Source organism: Mesoplodon bidens, assembly GCF_964165515.1.
Source record: "Mesoplodon bidens genome assembly, chromosome: 16".
Lineage (NCBI taxonomy): Eukaryota > Metazoa > Chordata > Mammalia > Artiodactyla > Ziphiidae > Mesoplodon > Mesoplodon bidens.
This window is the reverse complement of record NC_138173.1, coordinates 76,501,745-76,520,235: the sequence shown is the minus strand read 5'-3', so window position 1 is coordinate 76,520,235 and position 18,491 is coordinate 76,501,745. Positions and strand designations below refer to the sequence as shown.

The 18,491-nt window shown below is 56.0% G+C and overlaps 1 protein-coding gene across 1 annotated transcript in view; it reads left to right on the top strand.

Moving 5' to 3' along the window:
* The window catches only part of TSNARE1 (t-SNARE domain containing 1), a 79,260-nt gene that overhangs the window by 29,982 nt on the left and 30,787 nt on the right, over positions 1 to 18,491 (top strand). Inside the window, exons 3-7 of the mRNA XM_081258098.1 lie at positions 4,137 to 4,286; positions 5,390 to 5,887; positions 10,179 to 10,256; positions 10,989 to 11,058; positions 15,732 to 15,822. Of these exons, the coding sequence (XP_081114224.1) occupies positions 4,137 to 4,286; positions 5,390 to 5,887; positions 10,179 to 10,256; positions 10,989 to 11,058; positions 15,732 to 15,822 (887 nt within the window). The remainder of the gene's footprint in view (positions 1 to 4,136; positions 4,287 to 5,389; positions 5,888 to 10,178; positions 10,257 to 10,988; positions 11,059 to 15,731; positions 15,823 to 18,491) is intronic.

Below are 18,491 nucleotides of genomic sequence, written 5' to 3'. Positions count from 1 at the left end.
CATGTTTTTTGCTGCTTTTATAATTGGTACCATTATAAATGGTATAAATTACACATCCCAAGTCTTTGTTGCTGGTGCATGCACACACGACTGGTTGTTTTAAGAAGGAAAGTCCAAGGGTTTTATTTAATTTTTACATCCTATTTTTTAACTTTCTAAATGTGAGATATTTCAAACAGAACAGTAGACGCAGTGATGTCATGAACCCAGCACCCGTCCACTGGGTTTCGGGGTGAGGGGCATCCCCCGTGGCCGGTCCAGCCTCACCTGTGCCCTCATGACCCCCCTGCCCAGGGCATTTAGAAGGAAGCCCCAGATGTCAGCACATCTCCTGTGTGAGTATTTCAGGGTGTGTCTCCTTTCCGTGACCAAGTGTCGTACAGTTGCAGCCGTGGCTTCCTGCCCACCGGTGGGTTCCGGAGCACCACAGAAACATGCGTTTCCACGGGGTCCTTATGAGATCCACGCGTTGTAGTCGATGATGCACCTTTTAAGTCTTTCCAAATCTCTAGATTCTCCTCTATCTTTTAGTTTTTCTTTTTTCCTCCTGAATTTTATTTCTTGAAGAAGTCAGGTTTTCCCTGTGGAGTGTAATTGACTTTTGCCCACTGACTTTGTCCTGCCATTTTGCTAAAGTCTTTTTATTAATTGTAATAATTTGTAGAATCTTGGGTTTTCTGTATAGCCAGTGTCATTTATGAATAAAAACAGTATTTTCCTCTTCTATTTCAATGCTTTTATCTTTTACTTATTTTTCCTGCCGTCCGGAGCCAGCCCGATGCTCTAGTTCAGGGTTGAGTAGAAATGGTGTTTATGTTCTGTGTGAGTTTTGGGACGAAGAGGACTCTGTGTTCCTCACAGGCGTCTGGGATTTTCCTGTAAAACTGCCACCCGGGCCTGGAGTTTTCTCTGTGGACTGCTTTGGACTGCCCATTACTCTCTGCATCTGTGAAGGCTGTCCAGGCTCTCTCTTTCTTCTTGGGTCAGTTTGTTGTGTTTTTCTGGACGTGTGTCTGCTTCGTCTAAATGTTCAAATTGATTGAAATAACATCGTGCGTGGTAGCATGTCACTGTCCAGTGGGACCCGGGCAGCATTGTTGTTTGGTCAAGGGCATGGCTCTGAGGGTGGGTGCTCAGGTTCCGACCCCCTGCTCTGCCGCGTTCCAGCTGTGCCCCGACCACCTGAAAATGGACCAGGTTAGGCACCCCTCCTGTCGTGGTGGAGACTGTGCAAGTGAACACGGTGAAGCTCTGTTCCTGTTGTTTTGATGACGTCCGTGGTACCTGGATCACATTCTCTTTTTCATTCCTGATGTTGTTTATTTGTACCTTCGCACTTTCTTCTTTTGTAAACAATATTGACAGACCCTTGGCAGTGTTATAAGCCTCTCCAAAGAGCTGACCTGACTTTCTTGATTTCTATTATGTGCTAGTTTTAAAATTTGATGGATTTCTGTTTTTACTATTTTCCTTCTCCTTTCTTTGAATTGATGCTGTTTTATTTTTCTGACTCCTACGCTGGACGTTTACCTCATTCAAATTTAGTTTTTATTCTTTTCTAATAAAAGTATTTAAGATTATAAATGTCCAAATAATCACTGTTTTAGTCGAATCTCACATATTTAAAAATATATAGTATTTTTTTTTGTTAGTGTTTAGTTGTAAATATTTTATGTCCATTATGATTTCTTCTTTGACCCAGGATTTATTTAGAATTGTAGCTCGTCATTTCTAAACATACGTATTTCTTTCTAATTGTCTTTTAAAAATGATTTCTAAGTTAATTGCATTTCTGTCAGAAAAGGATCTGCATCTTCCTGATTTGTTGACAGCTGTTGAGACCAGGGCTGCTTCTGGGATGCTGATGTGATTCTGCGGGTGACCAGGAAGGCTCCCAGGGAGGCAGGGCTGGGCTTCCCAGCCAGGATGGTGGGGCCCCGTGGAGACCCCAGGTGTGGGAGCAGCTGCCATCACCAGTACCTGCTCTGTGCCAAGCACCGTGTGTTACAGGTTACTCGGGGACCCTAAAGTTAACTATGAAGAGCTCAGAGTGGGCTCTTATCGTAAAATCCCATCACAAATGCAGCAAAAAACCAAGTGGGACATGACTAACACATAAAGAATTCACATCAATAGAAGGAACTCCCCCAACCCCCACCCCCGCCGCCAAGTCTTCATACAGATAGGCCAGATCTGTGAAGAGATCGGGATGGCTCACAGCACGTGAGAAGGCACTCGGCCTCACCGGCACCTGGAGAGGTGGAAGTGAACTTGGCCATTCTCCCGTGGCCAGGCTGCCGGCGGACGGGCTCCCCGGAGGGGAGGGCACACGGCTCCCTGCCTCCAGACCCTGCTGCCTTCCCGCTCTCGGCCCAGCCACACCTCTTCTCTGTTAGGGAATAATCAGAGATCCTGGCAGAGGTGTTTGCCACGTGGGCGTAGGGGACAGAGTTCAGAAATGCTGTCACCACTCAGCCTGGGGAGACAGTGGAGAGAGCCGCGCTCGGGGTGGGATGTGAGGCTGCTGTGGGGGTCAGTTGTTGGAGTGCCGATGACCCATCCACGGCCCGGTGGGATGACCGACGGACATGGTGAATGAAACAGGCAAAGCCCCGTCCACGGTCTTCTAGTTGCCTGAGACCTCAGCCCCGAGTGTGGACGGTGTTTACCTAGGGATGTGTGGTTGCAAATGATCTTTATTGTTTTCTTTATAATTGTCGGCATTTACATGTAAATTGTCCCAGTCCCCGCCCCCCACCCCCACAAAGTTCAAGGTTCGCGTGATTCCAGAGGGCAGATCAGACTGGCCCCTCCATGGGTGTCTGGGAACCTTGTGGAGCAACCAGGGGGAGGTGGGCAGGGTCTGGACTCCTGGTGACTGATGCCAGCGAGGCGCGGGCATCGGGTGGTACCTGGGCTGCCAGCCGGGCCTGTGGTCTCCCTGCTTCCCACCAAACAGAAGGGTGACCCCATCGCCCGGGACCTGGGCGGCTGCATCTCCACCCTACACAGTGCTGTCCGGGCAGCCATCGCTGGGGCCGGGGTTCCCGGGCCTGGGGAGTGTCTGCCTGCAGGGGAGCCTGGGTGGGTGCCTGAGGAGGCCCTGCCTGGAGGCTCCCCAGGAAGCCCCTGGGGAAGAGGGGAGGTCAGGCCCTGACCTCACGCGAGATGGGCCCTGTCCTGGACCCTCAGACCCGCAGACACACCCGACGTTGAGGCCTTTTCTGTGAAGGAGCTGCCGCTGTAGGAGCTCATTGCTGAGACGGGCCGGGACCGCCAGTCCCCAGGACCTTGCCAGACTGTCGACGTGCTCAGATGTCTCTCCTGGAGCAGGCTTCTGGAAAGTGCCCTCCTCGTAGAGCCAGGCGGAGCAGGGCCCACGCACCCTCATGGGCTCTGGTGTGTAGCCTCTGCCCGGCACCACCGCCTCCGTGGGCCCCAAGGTGCCGTGGACAGAAGGCAGCTTGCTCACAGAGGTGTCTGAGTGTCTTCACAACGTGCATCTTAGGGCTCAGGAATTTTGGCAAACCTGTCCAGGAAGTGATTCTGAATGAATGAAAATTATCGAAGAGGAAACCCCACAGTTGCTCCTTAGCTCGGCAGCCGAGTGTCAGGGGAACTCGTTTTGTTTTTATTTTCACTTCCAATACACCACGAACAGTGTTTTCATGAAATAACAGCAGTGTGGTCCTGTGCTGGTGTTGCGGCGATTTCACATTGCCACAGACGTTCCCAAGGCCTTATTCTCCGTTTTTGCCTCGTTGTTTGTTGCACGCAGATAACACCTGTCAAAGGCCTGGCCTGGTCTGTGGGCCACACCTGAGGCTCTGCTCTAAGGAGTTTCGTACTGGTTTGGAATTACCTTTCAGAAGAACCTGGGTGTGGAGAAAGATTTGGAAAATCTAAAGTTCTGAACTAATTGCTCTCTTTCAGCAAACGGGGCATTCTGGAGGGTGTGGCAGTCAGGGAGGGCTTCCTGGAGGAGGTGGGTCTGAGTGAGTGGAGCTCTCAACACGGATGCTTGGAGGGCCTGGCGCACCTGCTGTGCTGCGTGAGAGCCTTGTTCTACCAGCGGCGCCCTGAGCCACTCTGCAGGCAGGCGGGGCATAACCGAGACTGTCCCTTGCTGTCTGTAGAGTGCACTAAATGTTGGACTGAGTACGGAATCCGTCATTTCCCCTTCCCGTCGCCAGAGAGCAGCCTGCAGGACCCCTGTGTGGGCAAGGACGGGGAAGGTGATCTGGGGCCGGCCGGTACGCCCAGAGGCCCGAGGGCCAGGAAGCGAGGTACTTCCGCTGGGATGCTGGGTCTGGGGGTCCCAGGGAAGGCCACCCAGAGATGATGAGCACTGAGGAGGCAGGGTCAGTGGGCGGGGCATGGACTTCCAGGGGCTCAGGCTGTGGGCACTTCCCTGGTGGCGCCGTGGATAAGACTCCTTGCTCCCAATGCAGGGGGCCTGGGTTCGATCCCTGGTCAGGGAGCTAGATCCCACATGCATGCGGCAACTAAGAATTCGCATGCTGCAACTAAGGAGCTGGCAAGCTGCAACTAAGGAGCCCACGTGCTGCAACTAGGACCTGGTGCAACCAAATAAATAAATAAATATTTAAAAAAACAAACAAAAAAAACGGGGTCTGGCCCATCTCCACCCTCACCCCCACCAGCATGTCCCTTCCCAGGGCCAGCTGATGGCGTGGTGGGGCTGGACCAGTGGCAGGAGGGATGTTGCCAGGCTGTCAGGGCCCTGTGGGCTTCAGGGACGAGGCCGACCCTACAGGACAGAGTGAGGGGCTGGACCGGCTCCCGTGACCCCTTGGTCTCTTGGCCCCAGAGCCTGCATCCTCCTTGCAGAGGGGGCTGGTAGGGGAGTGTCGGGTCCTCGGTGTGTGCTTTAGGAGGACGCTGCGTGGGAGGGGAAGCCGAGGGCAGGACTCGTGCAGCTGGGCAGGAAGGCAGGGGTCAGTGGCGCCCCAAGGGGTGGGTTCTTGGCCAGGGTGTCTGGCGTGTCAGTGGTGAGTGCCGTCCCCAGGCTGGCCCTGGCCCCAGAGGGCCTTCTCCCTGGGGACAGGAGACAGCTGTCCCAGCCTTCTCACTCCTCTGCCCCTGACATCAGCCTCTGGAGGCGGGTAGGGCCGGGGTGGCCCTTTTTGGAGGTAGATGGGCATCATCTAGATGCCCGGCAGTGAGGTCCATTGCCGCATGGCGCCCAGCCAGGCAGCTGCAGGGCCAGGACTTGGACCCAGGCCTCTGGACAACCCAGCAGGGAGGGGCTGGTGGGCGGGAGCCGGCAGCAGTGTTCTGAATGTGAAGAGGCTCCCCGGGAGCCTCCACCATATCTGCCACCCCACTGGCCGGGGCCTTAAACACCCGCCTTTTGGTGCCTTTCCAGGGCCAGGGGTCGCCATGGACGGCAGCGGGACACCGGAGCGCACCTCGCCGCCTGCTGGCCCGAGGAAGGACTTGGCTGCAAGGGCCCATGGCCGGGTGGCGGGGCCCAGGGCCTCCCGGGCCAAGAAGAGGAAGCCCAACTTCTGTCCGCAGGAGACGGAGGTGCTGGTGGCCAAGGTCAGCAAGCACCACCAGCTGCTGTTTGGCACCGGGCTGCTGAGGGCCGAGCCCACCCGGAGGTACCGCGTGTGGAGCCGCATCCTGCAGGCCGTGAACGCGCTGGGCTACTGCCGCCGCGACATCGTGGACCTCAAGCACAAGTGGCGGGACCTGCGTGCCGTCGTGCGGCGCAAGCTGGGCGACCTGCGTGGAGCGGCCCCCGGCTCCGGCCCCGCCAAGCCCCAGGCCCTGGCCCTCACGCCCGTGGAGCAGGTCGTGGCCAAGACCTTCTCCTGCCAGGCCCTGCCCTCGGAGGGCCTCAGCCCCGAGCTGCCCAGAGGTGAGTTCACCGCCCAGCTCGCCCGGCAGGAAGCTCGTGGCCACCGAAGGCCGCCGTCCCCACCCCCCTCCTCCCTGCACGGCCTCTGGATCCTTCCTGTCCTTCATCCTCTTCTCCTTCACTCACGTGCTCGCCCAGCTGGCCGTCGAGCACGTAATGACGTCGAAACCCCAGGCATTCGGGGGGCTTGGCTTCCTCCTCGGTGGTGCTCGTCCCTTCCCTCACCCGTCGCAGAGCAGGGCCGGGCACAGACAAGATGCAGCTCTCTTAAGGGCACCTGGTTCCAGTCTTTGGGCTGTGACCTACAATGAGAAAGACCTCTTCTCCTGGCAGTGTCACACGCGAAGCTGAAACACGGGGTCTCCAGGGCAGCGCTTACCCTGCTCCGTCCCAGACGCGCTGGCTTTTCTCTCTCTGTTTCTGGTTCAGCGTCCAGACGAGGCCTTGGCTCGGGCTGGGCTGGCCCTGCAGCTTCAGGATGGGCAGGTGGGGACCTGAGACCCTGTTACCCCGGTTAGCTCGGGCCTCCCAGGCAGAGCCCTTCCCGGTCTGCGGGGCCTGACTTCTCCACAAAGGCTCCAGTCGGGCACAGCGGGTCAGGGAGGGCGAGGTCAGCGCAGGCCTGCTGTTTGGCAGCCCAGAGAGTGCTGGGGCGGTAATAATAGGTGCCGTCTGGGCGGCACGCGGGCCGCAGAACTGCTGTGTGAGGCCATCGTGGCAGCAGCTGTGGAGCCGGAGGAGGGTGAGGGCGCCCAGTACCCACGCTGGGTCCCCGCTGCTCAGGTCCCTGCTGCACGAGTGCCACATCTCTGTGCTGCCCTGGGGCTGGGCTGGCCTAGAGCCGGGGCTGCAGTGGGTGGCCCCCGCTCGCCTCCAGATGCCGGCCCAGCTCCGCTCTCGCTCCCAGCCTGTGTGAGGTCTGCGGGCTGCTCTCCCTCGGCTCCGGCTTCCTCTGCTGTCCTGATATGTTCGAGGACTGGCCGTGGGTGTTGGGAGTGTCAGTAGCTTGTCCTTCTGTTGCTCAGGAGGGGCTGCTCCACGGTTTGTGTCCTGTCCATGTGGTGGGCGGGCTCCTCGTCGCCGGCTTTTGGCATAGTAAAAGGGCGTGCGAACATCTGCGTGGAAACGCATCCTTGCTTTCTTGGCGGGTTTGGATAAATACCTGAGAGTCAAATTGCTAGTCCAGTGTGAGTGTAAGTTTAACTTCGTAAGAAACTGCCGAACTATCGTCCACAGCGGTTGTACGTTTTCAGGCCCCAGGGCGGCTGTGAGAAGCCCTCTGCTTGCCGTCCTTGCTGGCAGTCATGCTGGTTTTGGCCACTCAGAGCTGGCGGGAGAGGAGCCTTGCTGCAGTTTCAGCCCGGTCTCTGCACCAGGGGCTTGTCCTGTGTTGTCTGTCTGTTCATCCTTCTTCTTTGGTGCAGTGTCTGCTCACACCCACGTCCATCTCTTCCTGGGCTGCTGGCCTGTCGCGTGCATCTGCTCAATCTTGATTCTGGAGACAAGGCAAGGGACCTGCCAGACACCTGTATTGAACCTATGGTGCACGCTGAGTTAATTTTTGAGTGTGGTGGATTTGGGGTCGAGGTTCCGTAGGTATCCAGTTACCGCACTGTTGGTTGAACATGGAATGACCTGGGCACCTCTGTTTTCATGTTTCTTTCAATCTGTGTCTCTCCCTATGCAGCCCACACTGTCTGATGACGGAAACTATGAGGCCAGTATTGAAATGAGTGGGGAATCATTTCCTCCTGTTTTCCGAGAGGGTTTCTGTAGAATTGGAATTATTCTTCCCTTAAATATGTGGCCACCATCTGAGATGGCATTTTTTTCTCTGTGGGAAGATTGTCACCCACAGTCTCTTTAACAGTCTGTGCCATCCTTGCTGCGGTTCTTCTTGAGTGAGCTTCGTTGTTTTGTGTCTTTCAAGGGACTTGCCTGTTCTGTCTAAGTTGTCAGAGTTGCTGGCACAAGTTGTTCCCAAAATTCCCCTCGTGTCATCTGAATGCCTGTAGGACCTGTAGTGAGAGCTCCTCCTTCCTTCCTGATGTTGCTAATTTGTTTCTTTTCTATTTTGTTCTCAACTAGTCTGGCTGCAAGTCTATTAATTTTATTGATAGTTTCAAAGAGCCAGATTTTTATTTCATCAATTTTCTCTATTTACCCACGTGGATTTAACTGATTTCTGCTGGCCTCTATTATTTCCTTTCTACTTTGGGGTTGATTTGTTTCTGTTAAGATCATTGACTTGGGACTTTTCTCCTTTTCTAATGTAAGTATTTATTGCTATAAATTATCCTCAGCACATTGCTTTACTTACACACATTTGTGTATTATGTTTTCATTCAGTTTAAAATATTCTCTAATTTCCTTTGTGATTTTTTTTCCTTTACTAATGGTTATTTGGAAGTGTGTTGTTTTTCAAATAATTGTCTATTTCCAGATCTCTTTCTGTTATTGGTTCCTAGTTCTGTTGTGGTCAGAGAATATACTGTGCGTAATTTCAACTATTATCAACAATAGAGACTTGCTTTATGGCCTGAGGTATCGCCATCCTCTGTGAGTTCCTTGTGTGTCTGACAAGGACGTGCGTTCGGCTGCTGCTGGGTGGCGCATCCTGTGATGTCATTCCGGTCAAGTTGCTGGAGGGCACTGACGGACAGCTGATCTTCTGCTCGTACTGGGAACTCCTGAGACTGGGGTGTTGGCGAGTCTCAGCTTTGCCAGTTTCTGCTTCGTGTGTTTTCACACAGTGATACGAGGTGCATATTTAGGGTCATTTGTCTTTATCACTCGTCCCCGATATCATTGTCACCACGTCCTTTTGGTCTCTGGTTGGACCCATTGTCCTGAATGCTACTCTGTCTGATGTCAGTTGTGGCCACTCCAGCTGTCTCATGATTACTGTTACGTGGATGCATTTTCCAGTCCTTTAATTTATAAGCTGTATCTGATTTTACATGTGAGCTGGGTTTCTTGTGTTCCGTGTGCCGTCGGGTTTGCTTTTGTCCCATCTGACATCTCTGCTGTGGATCAAGTGGTGGTAGCAGTTCACCCTGAACTTCCAGTGACGACAGAGATGTTCGGAATCCACACTCCAGCGTGGTCTTTACTGGTCATGCGTGGGCCGTGATGCATGACCCTGCTTTAGATGGGTTCTCTCTCGTGTCAAAATGTCTGTGTTTGGGGTAAGTCTGCCATTTCGATAGTTGCTTTCTTTGTTTCCCTGTGATCCCTTGTCCTCTTCTCTCTGCCTTCCTTTTTTCTTTTTTTCTTTTTTTTTGCGGTACGCGGGCCTCTCACTGTTGTGGCCTCTCCCGTTGTGGAGCACAGGCTCCGGACGTGCAGGCTCAGCGGCCATGGCTCACAGGCCCAGCCGCTCCGTGGCATCTGGGATCTTCCCGGACCAGGGCACGAACCCGCGTCCCCTGCATTGGCAGGCGGACTCTCAACTACTGTGCCACCAGGGAAGCCCGTGCCTTCCTTTCTTTGGAGTGACCGAGTGTAGTGTAGTGTCCTGTGTTACCTCCACTGTGGGCTTATGGGTGTACCTGGTTTTGAGCGGTTTTGCTTGGAGTGTGTAACAAGCGTCTTCAGCGTCCATGGCCTTCCCTCACGGGACAGCCTTGCCTCCACCTGGCATGTGAGCTCCTTACAGGACTCCCGTCTGCGCCCCTCCACCCCGCACATACATCATGTCTAACGCAGCTGGTACTCGTTTTGCTTCGATGATCACTGTCTCTTAACTAGATCAGGAGCGAGACAAGACGTCTTCGTTTGCCTGCACGCTTGCCCGCTGCAATCTTCAGCTCCTCCGGCCAATCCAAGCGTCCTTTGACCCCATGAGCTGCTTTTAACATTTCCTGTCCTGCTTCTCTGGCTGAAAGAGCTTCTCTCAGCTTTTTTCTGTCTCAGAATCAATCTTTATTTCACCTCTAGTTTTGAAATATATCTCCACTGGGTATAGAGTTCTGGTTGACTGATTTTTTTTTCCCCTTTCTTTCAGTGCTTAAAGATGTCATTCCGGGGTTTTTTGGCTCCCACAGCTTCTGAGGCTGCCGTTGCCCTGGGGTGTGCCCAGCAGTGGGGGGCTTGGCCCGAGGAGCTGCCCTCTTTGCCTTTCTCTTCGTCCCCCACTGAGCATTGTGGCTCCTGTTCCATCTCTGAGGCTCTGCTGGACCCCGAGGGGGCACAGCTGGGAGGGGGTGCCTCTGCCCAAGCATGGTGGCCCTGGGATGCACCTTCAGGCCACGCGGTGAAGATGTGACCTCCCCCTCCTGTCTCCCCGCAGCCACCCAGATGGACCTGAGTGACCTCCAGGAACTGTTCCGGGAGACGTCGGCCAGCGTCTTCCGAATCAACTCCAACGGTGAGTCGGTGCCCTGGCCTTGCCCTGCCCTGATCCGGGCCGCAGGGTGTGCTGCGGGAGGGTCGGGGTGGTGGCCTCCCGCACTAGGGTGCCCTGTGGCCCAGGCCCGGCCGACGCAGGACAGCGGGGGTGGGGGCAGGGCGTGAGCCCAGTGCTGTGGTCTCAGGCTGGGCTGTGTCCTCGGCAGGTGCCCTCTCGGCCCCGTTCCTCCCTCCCCCATCGCACACCTGGGACCTGGACGGGCCGCCTGGGGAGGAGCATGTCAGAGCCTCCCTCAGACTGGCAGGGCCTCCCCCTCACAGGTCACCGAGGCTAGGGGTCAGGGCGAGAGCCACAGCCCACGAGGACAGGGCTTGTCCTCCACTCCCTCAGGACACGGGGGCATGGACATGGGGCGGCCCGGGCTCCCTGTACCCTCGTGGGTGGGAGCTTATGTTTGCCCTGAACTCTGAGCTCTCCCAGATCAGAGAGCGCTGACCATGGGGGGAGAGAAGCCCTTCCCTCCCCAGAGCCAGGGCGAGGCCCACTGGGGCAGCTCCCCAGGGCCCCTGAGCCCCACTCGGGCCTGGGCCCCTGTCTCTGGACAGCTGGGGAGAGGGCTGCCCTGGGGCCCTGCTGTGAGGCCTCGGCACCCTCGTCCCTGTGCAGAGGCAGGCTAGGGGCGCATCCTGGAGGGTGGGGACCGCGTGGTGGAGCCCCGCCGCCCCTGACTCCTGCCTCTTCCCTTGGCAGTGACCTTCTTGGAGCAGAGCCTCCGGTCCCTGGGGACGCCAAGTGGCACGCAGGAGCTGCGGGACAGCCTGTGAGTGTGCGTGTGGTGCGTGTGGCTGTACTCGGGTGTGCCCTGCACCCACTCGCATGCCGGCCCATCCACACACCAGCCCGACAGCTGGCGGGGCTCACGTGGGGCCACCCCCAGCACAGATGTGTGACACCCATGTAGACACACCTGTGCACAGGTGTGCACTCAGGTGGCGGGGCATGCATCTCTTGCACACTTTTTGCTTCACTGACTGTCCCCACGTGTCTGCCACACACCAGAGCTCTGGCTGCACCTCCGAGGTCTGGGCCAGTCATCAGTGGGTTTAGCGTTCTCTGCCCTGATGATTCTTGATGCTTTGGAATTAGCTGTTATGGCAGCACGGTAGGGCTTTCTGGTGGCGGGGCTCAGCCCTGCCCTCGGCTCCTTGCATCCCGCAAGTACCCTGGGAAGGAGGGGGGCAGGTGAGGCTATTCCCCTTTATGGAGGAAGACTCTGAGGCCCTGGGAGAGGCTGGATGTGTGGCTCAAGCTGCACCTCTCTCAGTGGACAGGCCAGAACCCAGCCACCCACTCATCCGTCCGTCCACCCACCCGTCCTTCCTTCTCTCCGTCCACCCAAGCAGTCTGGGACCACCCCTGCCAAGTCTCGGGGTGTGGAGCAAGGCCGCAGAGGGCCCTCGGCAGATTTTGTGTGCGATTCTGCTTTAAATTATTCTTTACGTTTCTTTTTAAACGTAGCATGTATTGTTTCCTGATGGTGAAAGCAGTGCGTGCTCTTGGGGACTTGGGTGGCCTCCTGCCAGCCTCTTCTCAGGCCCACAGGCGTTTCGTGGAGTCGCGTTTCAGTGACTGCTGTTCTGGATCCTGCTCGTCACACTTAGGGCTGGGGCTGTGCACGCCCCTGTCGCACCCTGAAGACATGCCCGTCAGAGGCACAGATGGCGCTGTTGGCTCTGTGTGGTCGTTCAGCTGAGAGGCGGGGCCGCTCTCAGGCTGGTCCGTCTTCAGCATCAGGAACGTGCAGTCTGTCTCTGTTCTGCTGCCCGTTTCCGGGTTGGGCTCCAGGAGTGCGGTCTCCAGGGTCAGACGAGTGGCCTTCTCAGAGCCCTGACCCTTGAGTGCGTTTCCTGGGCTGCCTGGTCTGGGGGCTGGAGGATGCCATCACCGATGCGGGTCTGGAGAGGGGAGCGGGCCCTTCCCTGGGCCCCAGCTGCTCCCCACCCGCCCCTACAGCCTCAGCTTCCAGGTCCACAGCTCACTGAGTGCCTTCCTGCCCCCCTCCGCCCCCCAGGAACCCCAGCCCTCTTGCCCCTCCTCCAGGTGGGGCTGACCAGGCTCCCTAGCCTGTGTGTCCTGGCCTTCCAGAGCCTTCCATGGCCCCATATGTGGGGGGAATTTGTGCACCTCCTGGACCGTTAGCATTTTTAAATGACTTGAGACCAGCACAGAGTTGTCAAGTCTATATTTTCTCCACATTGACAGTCGCCAGCTTTTGTATTTTGCCAAGTAAGGACATTAAAAAAAAAAGTACGCTACCATCCACTATTGCCATCATATTAAAAAAAAAGATATTTCAGTATTCCTGAAGTAGGCGGGACCTGATCTCAGGAGAGAGGACAGTCTTTCAAATTGAATAAATACAGCTTCACGAGAACCTCACAAGGATGAGCCTGTTTTTCTCATCTTGCCTGAGACAGGTGTGGGCTTTGTCATTTCTGTCAGCCACCGTGAGTGGCTCTGTCCCGCCCCCCAGCACGGGCTCCCAGACTGGCCGAGATGGCCGGCGGGTGAAGGTGAGGCTCATTGGTGTCAGCCCAGAGCACTGCTGGGACCCCCCGGCAAGAGTAGCTGAATGAATGGACGGTCCTTCCAGGAGCCTCGGGCACGGCCTCACCTCCCTGCTGGACGTCCTCCAGCTCTGCTCATCTTTTCTGAAATTGTTTTGTCTACTTCTGATTGGTTGTATTTCAACATAAATTTCGGAGTCAGCTTGTCCTTTTCTGTTTTTTGAAGCTTGCTCTAATTTCATATGGAGTCACAGTGATTCTGCAGACCCATTTAAAGAGAACTGACGCCTTAGGGATCCTGAGTCTTCCTGGCCATGAACGTGGTTGGCTTTTGTCTCATTTACATGTTTTGTTTTTTCCAGCAGTTCCTTGTAGGTTTTAGTGCACTGGTCTTGCATGTATTTTGTTAAATTTATAGTAATGATTTCGTATGTATATATTTTAAATTTTATTTATTTATTTATTTATTTTTGGCCGTGTTGGGTCTTCATTGCTGTGTGCGGGCTTTCTCTAGTTGTGGTGAGTGGGGGCTACTCTTCATTGTGGTGTGCAGGCTTCTCATTGCGGTGGCTTCTCTTGTTGTGGAGCCTGGGCTCTAGGTGCATGGGCTTCAGTAGTTGTGGCACTCGGGCTCAGTAGTTATGTCTCACGGTCTCCAGAGCACAGGCTCAGTAGTTGTAGCTAATGGGCTTAGTTGCTCCGTGTCATGTGGGATCTTCCCAGACCAGGGATCGAACCCGTGTCCCCTGTATTGACAGGTGAATTCTTAACCACTGTGCCACCAGGGAAATCCCTATATTTTTATACTATTGTATGAGGTATTGTTTCTTAAATTTCATTTCCCATTTTTGGTACCGGTGCATGGAAATACAGCTGATTCTGTTTATTGCCTGTGCCCTATGCACTCGTTCGATTCCATATTCCCTAGGATTTTTCTACATAAATGAACCTGTCGTCTGTGACAGAGACTCTTCCACTTCTTTGTTTTAGATCTCTGTGCTGCTTACCTCTTTTGTCCCATTACAGTGTTGTAACCGTGTGCTTTTATAGTTAGAATGTCATAAACCTATAAAGTTCCACATGGAGGTAGGCAGTCCTGGAAGTGTATGCCTCTGCTGGTGCCCGTTCAGGGGGAGCCACCCGCCTCTCCTGGCAGTGACAGGATGCTGCTTTGACTTTACAGTCTCTCTTCATCAAGTTGATCACGTTCCCTTCTCTCTTCTAGTTTACTTAGAGCTTTTGTCATGAATTCTTGTTGAATTTTGTCGGATGCTTTTTCTGCGTAGTTTATTGAGATGATTTTCTCCCTTTTAAATTTGTTCTGTTAGTATGAGGATCACATTAATTGATTTTGGATGTCAGACCAACCTTGCATTCCTTGGACGATGTTATCCTTTTTGTATGTGGATGGACTCAAGTTTATAATATTTTGTTCAGGATTTTTGCTACTCTGTTATGTGACTTTTGCTGCTCTTTGCTTTTAGATTCTTTGTTTAGGTTTTGGTATCAGGGTAATGCTGGCCGCGTAAAATGTAAGTGTCCCTTCTTGTCTGTTTTCTGGAAGACTTCTATAGTATTGATATTACTTCTTTAAATATTTGATGGTGAAGTCGTCTGTATTTGTAGGAATGTTTTCGAGAACAAATTTAATTCCTTCAGTAGGTGTAGAGCTGTTTAGGTTTTCTGTTTCTTCCTGAGTCAGCTTTGATAATTCTTGTCTTTCAAGGAATTTTTCTTTTTCATCTTAGCTGTCAAATGTATTGGCATTTGGGATTCATAATATTTCCTTATCTGGTGGGAGATGTGACGAGGAGGGAGGGCTCTGTGGCACCAGCGGCCACGTGACCAAATCCCGAGGGGATACACGGTGTGTGTCCCTGCTGTTTCCTGTGGCCTCTGGGTGACCTGGGAGGAAAGGGTCCCCGCACCGCGTCCTCAGCCCGTGCCCCCTTAGGCTGGTGCAGGGTCTCCTTCCTATGCCACCCCTGTCCCCCTTTCTGCATGCCGCAGCTCCGTGTGACCCAGGGGCCAGCATTGGGGCCTGGGGCCTGCCCGTGCCTCCCGGGGCATCCACCTCGGCAGACGGCACCTGGCTCCATCGGTGGCCTGCCCAGAGCTTCCCATGTCCAGCCAGGGGTGGCCTGGTGCCCACACCCGCTGCTGCCACGTGGGGGTCCCACAGGGGGCAAAGAGGGGCATCTGCACTGCAGCTTGAAGGTGGGGAGGGTCTCTGGTGTCTGCGCCCCACAGCCAGGCCAGGGCCCTTCCCTCACTTGGGCCTGTGAGCACGCAGGAGGCCTGAGGACAGGGTCTGCCCCGTGTCACTCCATCCACAGGGGCAGTGGTCAGCCCTAGGTGGTGAGGGGCTGGTCTTTTCAGCACCTTCAAGGTCATACTCAGAATCATAAACCGAGGGGCTGGGAGAGGCCCTGGGCACGGCCTCCCCATGATCCTGGGTCTGGAGGTGGGAGTCTCACCGTGGCCCCCAGAGGCCTGGGAGAGGGCCGGGCTTTCCTCAGCGGTGGTCCCAGGGCCACCTGTGTGGCCACCATGCTTCCTGGGCCCCGACCAGTGCTGACCCCCAGCGGCCTTTCCACAGGGAGGGCTCATGGCTGGGGTCCCGGGGGTGCAGCTGCCGAGCCCGTGGCTTGAGTATGGGGTCCATGGGGGCGGGAGGTGAGGGGCCTGGTGACGCTGACCTGAGTGCACCGTGTCATGTCATTTCCCCCCTCCCGTGTCCATCCCTCCCCGGGCCTGTCTTTGCGTCCTTCCTCCCGTCTGTTCCCTTTTCCTCTGCACGACTCCCCCTTTCCTGTGCACTTGCCTGTGCCTCCGCGAGCCCCCCACCTGCCGTGCTGCCCTCTGTGTCATCCCCCCTTTCTGCTGCCCGCCCCCCGGTCTTCTCTCCCCTCCACACCCACTCCAGGCACACGGTGCAGCAGCAGACCAACCACGCGATTGCAGCCGGCACCAGTGCCCTGAAGCAGATGGCTGAGCTCCTGCGGGGCTGCTCCCGGGTATGTTCCCTGGGGGCCGGAGGGGGATGGGGCCCGGGGCGCGGGGTGGGGAGACAGATGCTGACCACGCGGCTGCTCGGGGCAGAGGTCGCGCGTTCCTCTGTTCACTGGGCCGCGGGCCGGGCAGCGGTGCAGGTGCCGTGGGCTCCCGGCCTCCTGGGCAGGAGTGCCCTGTCCCCCTGCCCTGCTCCACGTGCCCGTCACCCACCTGCCACCTCTACGTGTGCCCTTCCTGCCGCTGCACTCACCGTCGGCCTCCTCAGCGTGGTCACGGCCACCGCATCCCAGGCCACGGCCCCTTCACAGCCCCCATGTCCCCGCCGCCCCTCCCCACTGGCCTCTCACGCACCCTCCAGCCCTGGCCGGCTGTCTGTTATCCACACCCTACCTGCTCCCCCAGAGGTTGGGGGAGCCCAGAGCAGGCAGCGTTGTTAAGCCCTCGCGGGTTACAGAGCAGGGGCCTGTTTTCTTCAGTGAAGCCTGTTTGTTGCCCATTCGTTTTCATGTGGCCCAGGGCTGCCAGCAGCTACAGCAGCAGAGACCCACCTCCAAATCCTGAACGCTGAAGTGTGGCCCCTCGCAGAGAGGCCCTGCCTCTGGTGAGGAGGACTCAGGCCCTGTGGTGAGGCCCGCGGGCGCCATCCAGCAGTGGGCAGGCATGGCCCACTGACACTGCTCAGCCTGGGCAAGCACAGAGCTCCCGCGGGGTGAGAGGAGTGTGTGTTCTGTTCGTCCGAGGTGCCTCGAGGTCCCTTTGGAGACAGAAAGCAGACGTGGTAGCCTGGGCTGGGGCCTGCTCTCAGGAGGACATAGAGGGCTTTGGGGGCGATGGAAATGTTCTAGAACCAGGTGCTGGTGATGGTTGTACAACTGACGCTTACACTTAAGGTGAACTGTAGACTCAACATAGATGGATTTTACCTAATAAAACAAAGTAGACCCAGCTCGAAAACTTGAGTTACACTTTGATTAAAAAAAAACACACTTAAAAAAACGTCCTAGGATCGGGTCAGGTGCCCCCGCGTGGCGCGGGCAGGGTGCACCCGAGGTCTCAGGTGGAGGAAGTACTCAGAGCTTTGCCGGGAGTGGTGGGCACTGCTCTGCATGTGATGTAACAGTCACAGCCTGGTCGTCGGGACCAGAGGCAGGTGCCTGGTCCTGGCCTTCGCCCAGGGTTCACGCAGCACAGGGCAGCGTCTGCAGTGGTTCTGAGGCCTTAGTGTTCATGGGCCTGTTCACATGTGGCCTTGTGACGCGTGTCCCCAGCTCTGTGTATGTCACGAGGGCTGGAAAGCAGAGTTGACCCCCTTGGGAGTTCAGAGGGCTCACTTTTAGCCTAATGCATCCCTCCTTCTTTCCATCCACCCACCCACCAGCCCCCCTGTCTGTCCATCTGTCCCTCCATCCATTTACCTGCCCGTCCACTGACTTACCCAGACATCTACCCACCCATCCATCCATCTGAGAACCAACAGACATTTATTGCACACCTACTCTGCGAGATGCCAGGAGAACACAAATGAGGTCCTGCGGGAGGACGTCTTGTCCAGGCGGGCAGCGTGGGTCACTGCTCTCGCAGGGAAGAAAGGCTGAGCCCATCACCTGGAGCTGGTGGTGGATCACGTGGGCTGCAGAGCTGGAGATGTTTTGCTCAAAATCACTAAATAGCCCCTTGGGCTCTTAGATCTGTCCTGGGGCATACATATGGTGCCAATTATAAGAGCCTTACCTGGACACTGAAACAGACTCCACAGAGCTGCAGCCACATGGAACTGTGAGACCCAGACACTGCCAAGTGCCCTCGAAGGGCAGGTGTTGGAGAGCTGGTCTCCTGAAACGTGCCTGGCCTGCTGGTGCCCCGCAGCTCCTTCTCACCCATGGGCTTGCATGGGGTGCATGGGGTGCATGGTGGCAGTGAGGGCTGGTTTCTGGGACTTGAGACGCAGGGTCTGGGGGAGTGTCCAGGGCCCTCCTGGGAGCTGATAGGAGGTGCTGGGGGCAGGAGGGGACCAGGAGCCTGTGTCCGCGTCCTGGTCCAAAGACACTGGGACTGGCGTGGCTCCATTGGTGCTAGTGCTGTGTGGTGAGAGAGGTGGGGCTGTGGCTCCTGATGGCCTGGCGGTGCCAGGGTCCAGGGCTTGCTTGCCCGTTCCCTCGTTTGTCAGTATGCCTTGAGTGCTGGCTCTGTGCCGGGCATCATCCTTGACACTGGGGTGCAGAGACGAACAAGAGATGAGGTCCCATTCCAGCAGGAGGACAGAGGCCGTGTGTGAGTGCTGAGGTGCTGGGGGCAGGATGGATGGTTTGCCGACTGCAGTTCTGATGCTGGGGATGAGGTGCAGCCTCACCACCCGTGTGACCTTGAACAGGCCACTTAGAACTTGTGCCCAAGATCTCCTGAGCTCTTAGGTGGGGATCGTAACCCTTCTCACCCAAGTAGTTTGTTTTGGGGACCGGACAGGCATATCACGTTAGAGCAGCTGGCCCCGAGGTCAGTGTTGACGATGCCTGTGGTTTGGGTGGAGATGGTGTTCACGGTGATGCTGGCTGAGCCCGTGGAGCCCTTGCTGGTGTTTGAGGTGATGGAGATGACGGCACCGGGTGATGAAGATGGGGATGAACCCAGTTCTAATGGCAGAAGGGGTGGTGACGGCCGTGAGGCTGGGGGT